This window comes from Typopeltis vanoorti, chromosome 11 (genome assembly GCF_054136105.1).
Source record: "Typopeltis vanoorti isolate ZY-2024b chromosome 11, IOZ_Tvanoo_1.0, whole genome shotgun sequence".
Lineage (NCBI taxonomy): Eukaryota > Metazoa > Arthropoda > Arachnida > Uropygi > Thelyphonidae > Typopeltis > Typopeltis vanoorti.
In genome coordinates, this window is record NC_143559.1 from 18,916,024 (window position 1) to 18,931,262 (window position 15,239).

Below are 15,239 nucleotides of genomic sequence, written 5' to 3' on the forward strand. Positions count from 1 at the left end.
ATACTAAGTCTTCTAAAAAAAAAAAAAAACATAACACAAAAATTGCTGTTATACCAAGTGGTTTAACATATTGATATTGTAACCATCAGACATCTGCTTGAACAAACCATTTAAAGATCACATGCGAGAAGAGTGGAATAATTGGATGTTGACTGGTGAAAAATCATTTACAAACGGTGGATCTATGCGCGCTGCATCACATGATATGTTGCAATTTTGTGATCAAAGCATGGAATAAAGTAAAAGTAGAGACTGTAATAAAATCATTTAAAAAGTGTGGTTTCTCTAATCTTATGGATGGCAGGGAAGATGATCTGTTGTGGGACACTAATGACGATGAAAACGAAATCAATTCACGGGATTCGAACTGGGATCCATATGACGATCATTTAAACAATGATTCTGAAGAACTATTTTCAACAGATGATGAAGAAAAGTAACATGAAAATTTAGGTTAATAATTATTTGCTTTTTAAGACTTACATCTACTGTAATATTTTAAATAAATTTATGCAACAAAAATCAATCTGATTTGTTTATAAACACTGCCTATTTTCTTATATAACGATGTATTGTAACTACCTAAATGTTCATCCAAGAAATTAAGCTTTCCTTCTTATACTCGCCGTATAAGACGACCCATGATTTCGATGGGTTTTCTGTAGTATTTGAGAGTCGCCTTATACGAGTATTTATTTATTGTTGCTTGGCAACTATGGTTTCACCATGTCTTTGGACAGAGAGGAAATCACGATGATGTTATTGAAACTGCTGTTTGCTACTTAAAAAATACATGTTATATACATACGTTGCTGCTTCATTGATGCTATTTCATCCTGAAAATTTGCAATATGGGAAAAATTATTCCCAAGTATATCTTCTCTTCAACATTCCACAATGAGCAGTCGAAGAATAGTAGTGGTGCAGAATTCGTTCATGTTATCATATGGAAGATAATATTGATTCCATTATTAAGGAGTGATTGTTAAACGTGCGCTGTGATACAGCCTTATCCATTTGTATTGGCACTATCCTTAGATTTGTGTGTCCATTAATCATTATTATTATTTGTCACCTCCAGGGAGTCCAAAGATTCATTGAGGGAGAGCATCTACTCTACAACTGCTTCCACCACCTGACCGCAACTAAACCAACGCCATCTACCGCTGGCCACCACAACAAGTATTTCCGCACACAATCACAAACATCCATGTCCACGATGGGATTTGAACCTGCAGCCTCTTGACTGGAGAGCAGACACTCTAATCACTCAGCCAGTATAGGCTGAGACAGTTGCCATGTTAGGTTAGCAAGGTCGTTCTCATTTAACTCGGAACCCAATAGTAAATAAATGGAACATGTAATAAGAAATCCCATGGACAGACGAATGATATTCAACATGCTTACTCTGTAAGAATGCTTAATACTTAATATGTTAGAATTTGTTTTTTCTTTCATTTACTTTTAGTAGCATCCATTTTTTTTTTTTTTGGTTTTACTTTGCGATACCTTCATAATTTTCTTGGCAGTTGAGTTCTCACTGAATGGGATCGCTTTAGTTGTATCAGGATTAAGGCCGTAATAAATCAGGTGACTAATATGCTCCATTAAGGAGCACTCACATCATGAAATGCAAGTATAATGAATTTATCAGATGGTGGAAAAGGCATACGTGTTTGAGTCAGTTTCAATATTTTCTTAACTGCCACCTTCTCAGCATAAACGGACTTAATAACATGTTCAAGTGGCTACAAGAGCAATGTAACTTAACAGTAATTGTGTAATGTTGGGCATTTAGAAAGGCTATCGTTTGTAGATAAAGGCACAGAAACAAGAAGTTAATGAGAGGAGGAAGATGGATATGAGGTCGATATGGTTGTAGCTGCATGAGGTTATGGAATGCATAAAAGTAACGATGAGACAGGTATGAATGGCAATCAGTCTGGTCAAAGAAACAGAAGTAGCCAACCAAAGAGAGAGAGAGAGAGATGTGGTATAGTGGCTAGAGTAATGTTGGCGCTGAAAGACAGAGGATGGTATCATTTGTACACAACTGTAAAGAGTATTCAAAATAAAATAAGAGCTGAGTTTGTTGCAATGACTGAGTCAGCATGTCCCAAAATAATCATATAAGTGAAACTCGGTTGTCTGGAGATGAGACGTCCAGAACAGAAATTAAAGTATATACAATTTCCTGAATATATATGGCAAAATAGTTATGGTATTTTTGGTGCAATGTGCCATTGAAGATCAACAATAGGCGGGCAGGCTTTCATTGAGCAAGAAAGAGGTCATTTCACACATTAAGTGCATCATTCTTGAAGACCAGCAGGCGAAACTCAGGAAAATTGCACAAGTGGTGAATTCAGTAAGTCCATTGTTGAGGACATGTCCTTGAGAAAGGTGTGTTCCCACTGTGTGCCTCGACAATTGTCACAGGATCACAAGGCAAAATGCATAGGGATGTGCTGGAGAATCAGCTGCAATTCAGCAACAGAGGCGAGGATTTTCTTGCTCTATTAGTCACAGGAGACATGGGCTCATCACTTTACTCCAGAGCAAACAAGACTCGATGACCTGGAAACATCCACAATCTCTTATGTGCAAAAAATTCAAAACTGTTTCCACTGTCCAAAGTCAATGGCCAGTGTTCTGGGATCGAAAAGGCTATTGGACTTCTTGTCAAAAGGACTAATCAATGCAGAGCTTTACTGTGCAATGTTGGACAAAATGAAAGCCAACATTCGAGGCAAATGATCAGGACTTCTGACAAGTGGAACGATTTTGGTGTACAATGCTACTCCACACACACACTTGTGAATAATTGCACTGTAATTGTTGGCAAACTCTGCCACATTTCCTACAGCCCAGAGTTTCATTTGTTCCTCTGCAAGAAACATCTTTCAGTAGAATGACTACAATAAAGGCATTTAACTACAGATGAGGGAGTTCATCAGACAGTGTGATGTTAGTTACTGGGTATGGGCAGTGGCGTATTTAGGTATAGGCCCGGCCTAGAGAGAGAGAGAGAGAGGCAAATTTTGAGGGGCAGTGGAAATCTCCGGATTCTCATTTTTGTAATTATAACATGTTCCTTATATGCCACATCTACTCACAAGTAGAGAAATATTTTTCTTTTCCTCACCCGATATATATATATATATATCACGAATTTACGATATAAATAGGTTATGCATGTAAATCAACATGTTCATTAAATATGAAGGGACAGCACTTTCTGTGTGTGTGTGTGGGGGGGGGGGTAGAATACCTAAATACACCACTGGGTGTGGGCACTTCTTCAGTACTGATACTGATCGTTGGGACAAACGCATTAATAAATTTGGAGACTTTGTGAAGTAGTGCATGTTTGCGTATTTCTTGGTGTATGATTTTAACTTCCTATTATTAATCATCCAGAAAAAAAGTGTTACCTTACTCTTTGGAAACCCCTTGTACATGTGCAGATTTTTAATCTGTGTGGTGTGAAGTTAAAATTAATAGGCTAGTATATCTGACAGGATGCTGTTATAGACTAGGGAAGGTAGAGAATACTGATTGTGAAATGTTCAGGCAAATTGGTTGGACATGTAAAAAGGTGATCCTGATGAAGAGTACTGTAGAAAGTGGATGAGATGGTTGACAAAAGACTGAATTTAGAGGACATATTGCAAGTGTTGCAAAGACTGCACACAGTAGCATTACTATGATAAGTAGTACTCTAACATGTAGAGATAGGAAGGTGCCACTGTATAAAGTACTGGTCAGAACACACTTGGACCACTGTACTCAGATTTCATCACCTCATTTTCAGTGTGATGTTTACACATTGAAGTGAATCCAGAGATTAGCAACTAAGACAATATTAGGACTGTGGAATGTTGGCCTGGAGAGAGAGAGAGGTTGAAGAAATGTGGATTGCAAAATTTGGTGGATAGGAAGAAAAGAGGCAATATGATAGGGATGATAAAGCTAGTGAGGGGATTTTCTCGATATCCAGAGGGGAATTATAGAAAAAGCAGAATGTTAGAGGGGAAGAACCAGAGCTCCCTGAAAGTTTTGTCAGAGTGTGGTGAAGACATGTATGAGGAGTAGATTTTTTACATGGAGAATTGTCAGCGAATGGAATGTATTACCGGAATATGTTGCTAATGCAGGGAGTGTTATGGATTTTAAAATTCATTTCGATAAATATGTTGTCAGTTGAATGAACCTCTTGCAATGAGTCCGCCAACTCCATGAAGGGTGTAATAAAAATCAGAAACCTATACAAAAACATTACTCACATCAGCAAAGTTAAGTATATTTCCATTGTATGTTAGATAGAAGCAATGATTTTAATCCTAAATAGTATTTATATGTATTTACTTATGTGAGGAATATTAAAAAAAATGACAATGTTAAAAACGAATAGCAAGTGGCAAGGATAAAAATTTGCAAACTGTGGAGTGCTATTCTTGAGCAAATAGTTTTATCTCAAGTTTACAAACTTTTTACCAGTAGTAAGTATTCATTTATCTCCTTGTAGACTTTTCAACACAGATCTGTTCCTTCCACATCAAGATATCTGTACATTTAAATAACTATCATGAAATGTTTTAAGTATCTGCTACAATCAGATGTACATAACACCTCATAACATTTTTGCAATACTTTACAATGCCATAATATTCTAACCAGCTTGCAACTAGTGAGAAGGATATGGTGGATCTTAAGAATTCATTGAAATCAATTGGTGTTGTTAACTGTGATGTACTACAATCTACGAATATGAAGGGATTTTTTTTTTTAATGTGATGTCAGGATGACATGCTCTGCATCCACACAGATGAAATCTTCATGTTAGGAATGTTGATATGAATTGCTTTATTTTTACAGCTAGTATATTCCTATATTAGTATATTCTCTAAAATAAATATTTTTGTAGTTGCAAATGTATTTTGTTCTTTCCTGACATTTATAGACTGGCTTCTTCGATACTTCTGAAAATACGATAAGTTTTATTATTAAGAATACTTTGCTTAGATAAACTAATGGAATATCATAATGGTTTTGTATATAATCAATGTATTTAGTGCAAAATGTTGTAGGCATATTAAGTATACACATGCACTAAAGGCATTTATTAATCTCCACTTTACTTAAAAGAAATTAAGTGAGAAGCACTGAAGTAAGCTGTACTATGAAACAACTGACTACTGTGGCATTTTATTGCTTCATTCATTATGACTCGTTGAGGAGCCAACAGAAATCATATTGTAACTTCAGAGTATATCCTAATCCATATTACATAAGATGTATAGAAAATACCACTATAATGAAATGCACCATAATAAATTATCGAAGTTCTGAGAGGCCTGTGGAAATAGAATTTGCATCCATAGTGCTATGCCACCCGAAGAAACCATTCTCAATTTGAATATCTAGTAAACAACTAGAGGAACTTTTCTAGCTCTTTCTTTGACCTCTTCCTGAGTTAGTAATCTCTGGTATTGGCAAGCAGGTTGTTTTTCTCAAAAAAATTGACCAAAGAATCCCCACTATTTCAGACAAAATAATATATTATGTTAGGGTCATGAGACGGTGGTGCTTTCCTACCTCTCCTCATCAGATGATCGGTTTATGATTAGCAACAACTGTCTCTGATTTGCTAGCAGTAGAGATTAAACTATCCCCACCCCAAATTAGTAAACTATTTTAAGTTTACTATTATCAATAATAAGAGCTCAAACCATCAAAGGATAGAAAACAATTTCCTAGCACACAACAACATAACACAAAGGATTGGAAGGAACCAAACATAAAATGTTTGGTTAAAAGAAGATCAAAAAAGTATGCAAATGCAAACAATAACAGGTGACATAAGAAAGAATCAAAGAATATGAAATTAAAAAATTGAAAATGCAGAATTAATGTTTATATTTTACTTAAATGTCACTTACCTAATGAACTAAATATGTGCAGACAGTAGCATTAAAAATTTGGCTTAAAAAAATCAAAATTTCTAAAATCAAATTAAAGTGAGGTGTTCCCAGTTTGGATAACTTGTCCAATCAGTGGGTCTCTGTTCAATTAGAAAGCTGGCTTGTTCACACAGAGATGCTAATTGCTTTTCCATTCACCTTAAGCTGACTAATGTTCATTATTTCATACACTGCTTTGTGCTCTTTATGTTGTCTGGTTCCTGCCAATCCTTTGTGCTATGCTGTGAATTTGCCAACATTTCCACTGTTCTGATTTCTAATTTCATTATCTTTCTTTTGTTTCACAGGAATGGTGTGTGGAGAAGAGAGATCAACCCCCGCCCCACATGAATTTACTATATAGACTTTTGCATCATAACAATTTTTCTGGTCTGGTCCCCAGTAAATACTCATATGTTCACTTATACAATATAGAAAGACTACTGCTGTATAGAAATGCAATATGATCAAGGCTGCATGATTAAATATAAGTTATTTCATATGAAAGCACTATCACAAGCTACTGTACTATTTATAACACAATTAATTGGCCCCTATGTTTCTTAATTGTGTATGTTCTGCTGGCCTGGTTGCATTTCATGGAATGATAAACCCAAGCTTCTGGAAGAAAAAAAAAAAAAACCTATCCTTCTCCATATGAGATCAGCTAACTTACGTTCAACTGAAAAATTCTTATAAAAGGCTCTTCATATTCTAGATAGGATTTGAATCCAGTTCTTTCCAATCATAGGGCACCGTCATTACTGATTGAGCCATGGCACCTCTTACTGTAATGAGCTAAATCTTTTTGCAAAGTCATTTCTGAGAAGTGATACAAATGTATTAGTATTGAGAATGTTATTGGCTCTCTATACTGGTCAAATGTTGATATTTTTAAAAGTTTGCACTTGAAAGATAAATCAGTAAATGAAGAGAATATTAATAAGGACTGAGAAAGTTGCTTTTATGGAGGGGTAAATTTTTACCAACTGACTCATTAAAAAAGTGTGGGAAGTTCTCCTACTGAACATTATAGTCCCCCCCCCCACAAGTATAAGCTAATTCCATTGTCAGCAAACATTATTATTAAACATGGAGTCAAAAGACTTATCATGGAAGCCAAACACTGTTATGCACAAAGCCTATCAAACCGTGCTTTAAAAATTCATTTTATGTATCTGCATTCAACACCATGTCAGGCAATGCATTCCACTTGCCAACCACTCTCCATGTGAAAAAATTATTAATCATAATTATAAAATATTCTTCCATCTCTTCCTAATTAACAAGCAATATGAAGATCAAGTGTGTGCTGAATAAGTTTAGGTTCGATTACTCTGTAATTGAGAGAAAAGTTCAGACATATCAGCTAAATGTCTCTTTAAAAAACTACAATGACTACAATAATGACTGAATAAATACAATTTAATACTTTAATAGTACACAGATGATGATATTATTTAATAACTGCACTAACAAATCTCTGCATTTTCAAAGAGAGAGATGTATGTTATGGACTTCCCTAACCCTTTTAACCTAATACACTGTATTTCACTTATCTAACATTCATTTTTAAAGTAAGTCTTCATAAACCTGAGTATTAGATTGCAAAGAATATCAACTAAATTTTAGCTTTACCTGATACATGGAGTTTCTCTTCAATGAAAATGAATGAAACAACCATTATGTAATACTTTTTTAATATCAGAAGATATCTGTGAAACATATATACATATATTAGTTGTGAATGATACTCAAAAACTGCTTAAAGACAATGCTGAAAATGCCTAAACTAGAAATAGAAGATTTTCAAATTTGATATAGACAAAAGGTTATATATTTAATGAGGCAATTAATTTTCACCTTACCAGGGCAGTAATACCATTTCAGCAAAAATATTATCTATATAATCTATAATATAAAATTATGAATACTTAACTAGATGAATTGGAATGTAAGCCATTATTAATTAAACATAATATGGATTTTACTTATATCAATTTTATTAATAGCATAGAATTTCAACCCTGCATCAAGGGCATCTTCAGTATGACTTTCAAATTACGAAACTAGAATAGAAACCAGAAACCGTTTTCAACAATGAAAACACGTGAACATGATATAGTCTAAATATGTTAAGGTTCTAATAAAATAATTCCAGAACTTGTAAAGAACTAAGAGATAACTTTATTCCATCATTTCTATCTAAATTTGGATATGTAGCAATGTTTCACAACTTTCTTTATAAAAATGTTCTATGAGATAATTACTTTTAGGGAGAATCTTAATTTTCTTCCAGAGGATTCAATGTCTGGTGGAGATAGTGTGTTCTGCAAGTCCCAATTGTTCTGGCTCATGGAAGTTAATGTAGTCTAGATGTTTATGACACATGGCCACAGATTTATGTTTGGCCAAAATAACCCATGCTAGCGAGAAATTTGATATATTCCTCCAGGATGGGCCAAGGGTGGAAGTTTATCTTTTGCAAAGCCTAGAGCATGCTCCAGACTTTGCATTCATGCTCTTTCTCACTATCATAATTATCAAAAATCTGGCACTATGAAGACTGGTACATAGTACATCAAACTCATACTCTCCCTACTTTACTGAAATGCCACTTTATCAAGTTCACCTTCTTTGCTAATAGCTTTAATGAATCTTATGCCAACAAAATCATTGATAGTTATAGTTTCCTTGTGATCTGCCTCTCATCATGATGGTGATATAGAGGAGGTCCATCATGTCATCATTCTATATGTAAAAGGTGTTTCTGAAGGTTCCTAAACTGTTTAAATCAGATGGCCTACAAGTGTCTTTTCATCCTATCATCAAGATTTCTACTTTTTTTTTTTTTTTTTAGTCTATGCAAACCTCTGCCTTTAGCCCACTATGAAGCGTATTAAATTCTTTGCAAGTGTGGGTTATCATATTTTGACTGTGCATCATAATGAACATCTAAGACCAGGGCCGGTTTTATCATTAGGCAAACCTAGGCAATTACCTACAAGTGTTAAGCTTCGGGGCACCGGATTTTGCTACATAATTCAGGGAAAAATATATAGACAATGTATAGGGGCGCCTAAATTTTCTTTCCTTATGGGCATCAGATACTCTCAGACCAGCCCTGTCTAAGACAACATTAAATTTCACGAGCTAGATCAATTAGGACTTGTGAAACACTCTCCCCATCAGATGTTGAATCCTTGGAAGAAATTAAGGTTCTCCATAAAAGAAATGATCTCATAATGCTTATATAAAGCATTCATGTGAAACCTTGCTACACTGCCCATATTTAAATAGAAGCAATGGACTAAAATTATTCCTTTTATGAGAAATAATTATTCACAAGTTTGAATTTATTTTACCCACGTACTGCACTGATGTACTTATAGGTCCTTCAACCTCTCATGCACGGGATCAATATAAAAAATTAATTATATTTTTTAATTAATGATCTCTTGTTAAAATTATTTTTTTTTAAGAACCTTATTGTGTTCAGAGCATGTCACACTATATCATGTATGTGTAGTTCACTCATTTTCATTGTTGAATCTATCTACCGGTTTCTGTTCTAGTTGTTTAATTTGAAAGTCGAACTTAAAGATGCCCCTTAATACTGCGTTGAAATTCTATGCTAATCATAAAAATTATGAAGGTAAAGTACATGGTATGTTTAATTAGTTATGGACATTTAGTTGCTCTATTTTATGAGATTGGCAATGTGCAGCTGTTATTATGCTGAATGGCCATTAAAGAATTTACAACTATAATAGTTATACAAATACAGTCAAATTACAAAGTAAGCCAATAAAACAGGTAAAAAGGTTGGTCAATTGGTAGTCTCTGCTACTAATGGCTCATGCAAAAAGTTAAGCAAATTTGAGCACGGTTAGTAGTTGGAAGCTGTTGCTGTTGGCACACTCTCCCTCGATGAGTCTTTGGACTCCATGAAGGTGTCACATAATAATAATAATATTGCACACGACATACCCCATTTTATTAATACACAAAGGCCAGAACTAAAGGAAAGTTTACTACACCAACATCATTATCTATAATGCGTTGCCTGTCATACACTCTATTTATATCTGACCTTTTCAAAAACTTAGACCTAACATGTAAAAATTAATTGTTTCAATGATCATTATTTGCAGTTTTACTGATTTTTTTAAACAATGTGCTGCTAAGTAAGGTTGGAAAGGTTTGAAAAATCATTTAAGTTTACCAATTATTGTAAACTGAATCGTTACTTAACATTAGAAAAGCATTTGTGTCTATTATTTGTATTTTTACTGATTATATGAACCAAACTGCTAGCTAACATGGCTAAAGTCTGAAATGTGTCCACCCATCCTGTTATTAGAAAAGATTTGCATTAAACTACAGTCTAAAAGGGCACAATTTATGAAAATAAATGAATAAGTTTAATGTTTCAGTCTGTGTTCTATAACCACAAAGGATGGAAACTACATTTTTAAACACAAAAAAATGTTGTGCACTGTCTAGCATTACGAGAGAAGATCATGCACCCAATTATTTCATAAATACTGATTTCCTGTGGAAAATGGGATAAGATGTTATGCACCTCACTGTAATTTGCAAACTAGCATTGGTCATTATTATAGCATTCTCTACATGCCAGTTAAAGGATAAATACACACTATTCTATAAATGTTTATAATATGAAGAGTTGAAGTGACTGACTTGCTTGTAAATACAGTATCAAACCCCACTTTCACTATCCATATATCCATGTGGATAAAATATATATCAAACATATTAAGCTCCATATCTATGATATTGGTATTGCAATTGTAATGCGTACTTCACATCTATAGCAACTTTGATGTGTATACATGTCAAGGCCAGTTAAGTGGTTAAAAGGAAAAGTTTCACAGGATATAATGTACTAACATGGCTAAAGTCTGAAATGTGTCCACACATCCTGTCATTAGAAAAGATTTGCATTAAACTAATCTAAAAGGATAAAATTTATGAAAATAAATGAATAAGCTTAATGTTTTTTTTGATAAGTAGCAGGATACACATTGCAGAATGCTTTATGACAATTTAACTGGGATTTTTTATTTATGTTGTTTTATTTTACAATAAGCATTAATCTAACCAACTAGTTTTGCTACTGACAGCTGGTAATTTCTTCAGGTTAACTAAATAATTAACAGTACAAACCATTATGGAATTAAATGAGGCAGAGTTATAAGCAGAGCATGTACTATATGTTCTATTGGACTTTTCAAATGAGTGATAGCATAAATGAATTCATAGGTGTTTAGAGATTGTATTAAAGACTTCCAGACATCATGTAAAATTAATCACTTAGGCAGATTCTATGATTTGATGAGAAATTCTCTTCTAAATCTTCTACATAGGTATCATTGGCCATATATCATTCCATGTTGTGGCATGTGGAAGAGATAGAGAGTTAGGTGTGACATGGAATATAGCCATGATGCTATCTTATTGGGAAAAGAACTTCTTGTTGTGACACCAAAGAATCCACTGAAGTACATAATTCTCACGGTTCTTTCAACAGGAACCAAGAATTAATCATGATGTTTTAATATCTCTAATGACATCACTAAACACTTATGAGTTCAGTTTCACCAAATATCATCTGAAGTCTCCAAGAAAACAGATAATACATCTTCTGCTCATTTTTTTCCATAACATTTTATACTCTTAACATTCCACTTTCTTTCTGATTAGGGACAGTCCAAGTAAAATTACTGAGAGGTGGTAAAGTTACATAATTTTTGAATTTGACTGTTATTTTTTATTATTTTTTTTTTAAGTTCATCTGAAGGACAGGATGGCAATTCTATCCTGAAAGAGATTAAAGAATTTTTTTCTTCTCTGGCATCCTGTTAATTACGGTAGCCATTTTTATTTTGGGGATCCACAAGCTTTTCACAATTTTTGAGAATTTTAAAATTAATCACAGCTTATTTCCAGATTGTCCAATTTCTGATTTTTTTACTGCTATTTTAATGCTCAAGTTATTACTTTTTGATTTCTTATTTGCATTGTCAAGACAAACAAATTTTTTTTCCTGAAAATATAAATAAATAACAGTTCTACTTGCTTTAGATATTGCAAGTGCTCTTTTTCCCCATTTAGTACTGTACCCTGCAAGGTCCAACATTGAATCCACAAGTCTTATTTTTTGTGTGCTTTATATATACATATAGTAGAATATATATGTTCCAAATCACATTAAATGAAGTTTCTTCTATGGAAAGAACCGCTTTTAAATTTGAAAAAAAAAAAAAAAAGCGCTGACTTGGAATCCCTTAAAAATATGAAATTTTTATGAGATACTCATTAAGCAGAATCATTCTGTTATTTTCATCCTGTCAGCTGAGACAGCCTTCTGAAAATAAAGAAAACCCTTATTTCTTTGTAGCATCTTTCAGCATATTCATTACATCCACTTATCAAGACATTTTTGCGACCCTCTGAGCAGTGTGAAATAAGCAAATTGCACGTTGAAAGTTTTTACTTGTCACCAGCATTAATGTACAATGCTCAAAACAATTAGGGGATATTTTACTTTTTTTGTAAATTATAAAGTTATAAAAATAATTTACGAATGTAACACATTTTAAAATATACCTTCTGAGTAGTGTGAAATAAGCAAATTGCACGTTTAAAGTTTTTACTTGTCACCAGCATTAATGTACACTGCTCAAAATAATTAGAGGATATTTTGATATTCTTGTAAATTATAAAGTTATAAAAATAATTTACGAATGTAACACATTTTAAAATAATCTTAATATGCAACAGTGTAGAACATGCAACTGCATACAAAATCATATTAAGACTTGTCAAAACGTGTCTTAGCCATATTAGCATGTGTTTTAAACACATTTTAAAATAATCTTAATATGCAACAGTGTAGAACATGCAACTGCATACAAAATCATATTAAGACTTGTCAAAACGTGTCTTAGCCATATTAGCATGTGAGGGGTATAAAAGGTATATAGTTTGTCGCGCTCAGTTTCATAGTGCATAATTATCACTTCAATTGTGAACTTTTGTCACCTACCACCCATTATTTTGTTAAAAATAGCAAAGCAACATGATATCCTGGAATCCATGGCTTGGAGGGCCATGGATTCCAGGATAGAAGCTGGATAAACGAAACAAGTTGTTGCTCAAGTGTGTAGTGTATCTCAAAGCGTAATTTCATGACTTTGGAATCACTTTCTGGAGATGGGAAATGTTTGCCGAAGACAAGGTCAAGGTCAACCATCATCAACAACTCCAAGAGACAATTGGTATTTGTTATTACTTGCCAGAAGAAATCGAACACCTAAACGCAACACAAGACCGAAGCAAACTTGCAGCAACAACAGGGAGGCTGGTATTGACACAAACAGTACAAAATCCGTCTTCATGCCATAGGCGTATATGCTTGGAGATCAATGATTTTGGGCACAGGAACACTGCAATTGGTCAAACAAGGATTGGGCTCGTGTACATTTTAGTGACGAGTCCAGGTTGTCTGCAACCAGATAACTGACTTACTTGATATGGTGTGAAAGTGGAACAAGAAATAATCCACAGTTTGTTTGTGAAAGACCTCAACATCAAGGTGGGAGTTTGATGGTATGGGCTGGAATAAGTATAGGTGGCCATACTAATCTCTATTTTATCAGAAACAGTTCCTTAAGAACCTAAAGGCATCTTGATGAGATTTCTGAACCTACAGTTTGTCCATATGCTGCTACAATTGGCCAAGAATTCATTTTTATGGATGACAATGCTTGTTTACACTGTGCAAATTTGGTACAAGAGTGGTTTGGGGAAGAAGGTATTGAATGAATGGACTGGCCTGCCTGTTCGCCGGATTGTAATCCAATCAAACATGCATGGGATGCTTTAGATAGGTGCATTTCTGCTCAATTGATGCCACCATGATCGCTTCAAGAGCTCAAAATTGCTCTCACACAAAGTTGGGAAATACCCCACAAGCACTGTTTGATCATTTTATCCGGTCCATGCAATCAAGATGTACCGCTGTTAATGGAGACCACATGCCCTATTAAAAAATTTACAAAAGCGTTTTTGGCTATTCTTGTTAAAATTATTTCATGCTAAAATGCATAATTTGTTAAATTTATAATAAATATCGATTATTTAAACAGTATCTCATCACTTATACCCTATCCATAAGTAAGAAAACTAAAATATCTCCTAACTGTTTTGAGCAGTGTATAAGTAGAATGAAACACTTAAAAAACCCTATTTTTTTTTAGTGTTATACCAGTAACTTAGCTATGCAGGCAATGTAATTTCACACAACTGGAGTTGACATGGAACAGGTGCCTGCAAGTTAAGTGTGCTTAAAAAATTTGTTCTATTTTAAACTATTTTACTTAGCTGGGTAATAGAAATAACTGTTACTCATACTTAAATGCAGTTTATTTTCCAAAGATATGACCTTGTTAATTTTAATAACAACTCTATAGGTAATTAAATTTCAATAGTTACCATCATAAACATAACAGACAATCATGATGAAATAATCTTTGATGCTCAGGTGACTGCAATGACTTCAGAGTTACTAGGCTATAGCTGTGATGCATTCTTGTATTGTCAATTTTGTCTGCTTTTTCAAATCTTTAAGCAGCTTGCCTTCCTGTCCTCAATCAGTAAAAAAAAATTAATACTAAAAAAACTGCTAAAATAGAACATGATTTGCAGTGATAATGTCATTATCACTATATATTAATGCAATAGAAAATATTAAATATTTTCTATTGCATTGTGTATTTTATTTTAATAGAACTACACTGAAGGAAGGACTTTAGGAACAACAAACATTCACATAATTGGGACAAAATATTCTAGTCTCGATGTGTCCTAATTAACTAGAATCCACTGTATTTTATTTAATTTTTGGAGTTTTACCATGTGCCAAAAAAAGTGTGGCAAATATAGTTGAATTTCATAGCAAGAACTGCATTACTAGAACAAATAACCCTGGTTCTATAAGTTGGCATTTTGAGGATCCTATAACTGTTGGATGGATGACAGTGTGAATGTTCATGCAAATATTTTCCCTCAATGTGCTGACTTCCTATAAATATAAAAAAGAACTGAATGATCATGTGACTAGTGTCACCCCCCCCATAATGTGAATGTATAGGTGTTTACCATTTAGATGAGTTGTCAAAGGATATTAAGTATCTTGTCAATGAGACCAAATGGCAAACACATTACCCACATAGTGCAGCCAGACCAATG

At 33.8% G+C, this 15,239-nt stretch overlaps 1 protein-coding gene across 1 annotated transcript in view; it reads left to right on the plus strand.

Moving 5' to 3' along the window:
• Positions 1–14,859, plus strand: part of LOC150101347 (transmembrane protein 222-like) — a 41,903-nt gene extending 27,044 nt beyond the window's left edge. The window contains exon 3 of the mRNA XM_090400774.1: positions 14,779–14,859. Coding sequence (XP_090256900.1) covers positions 14,779–14,859 — 81 coding nt within the window. The remainder of the gene's footprint in view (positions 1–14,778) is intronic.
• Positions 14,860–15,239: the final 380 nt, after the last annotated feature.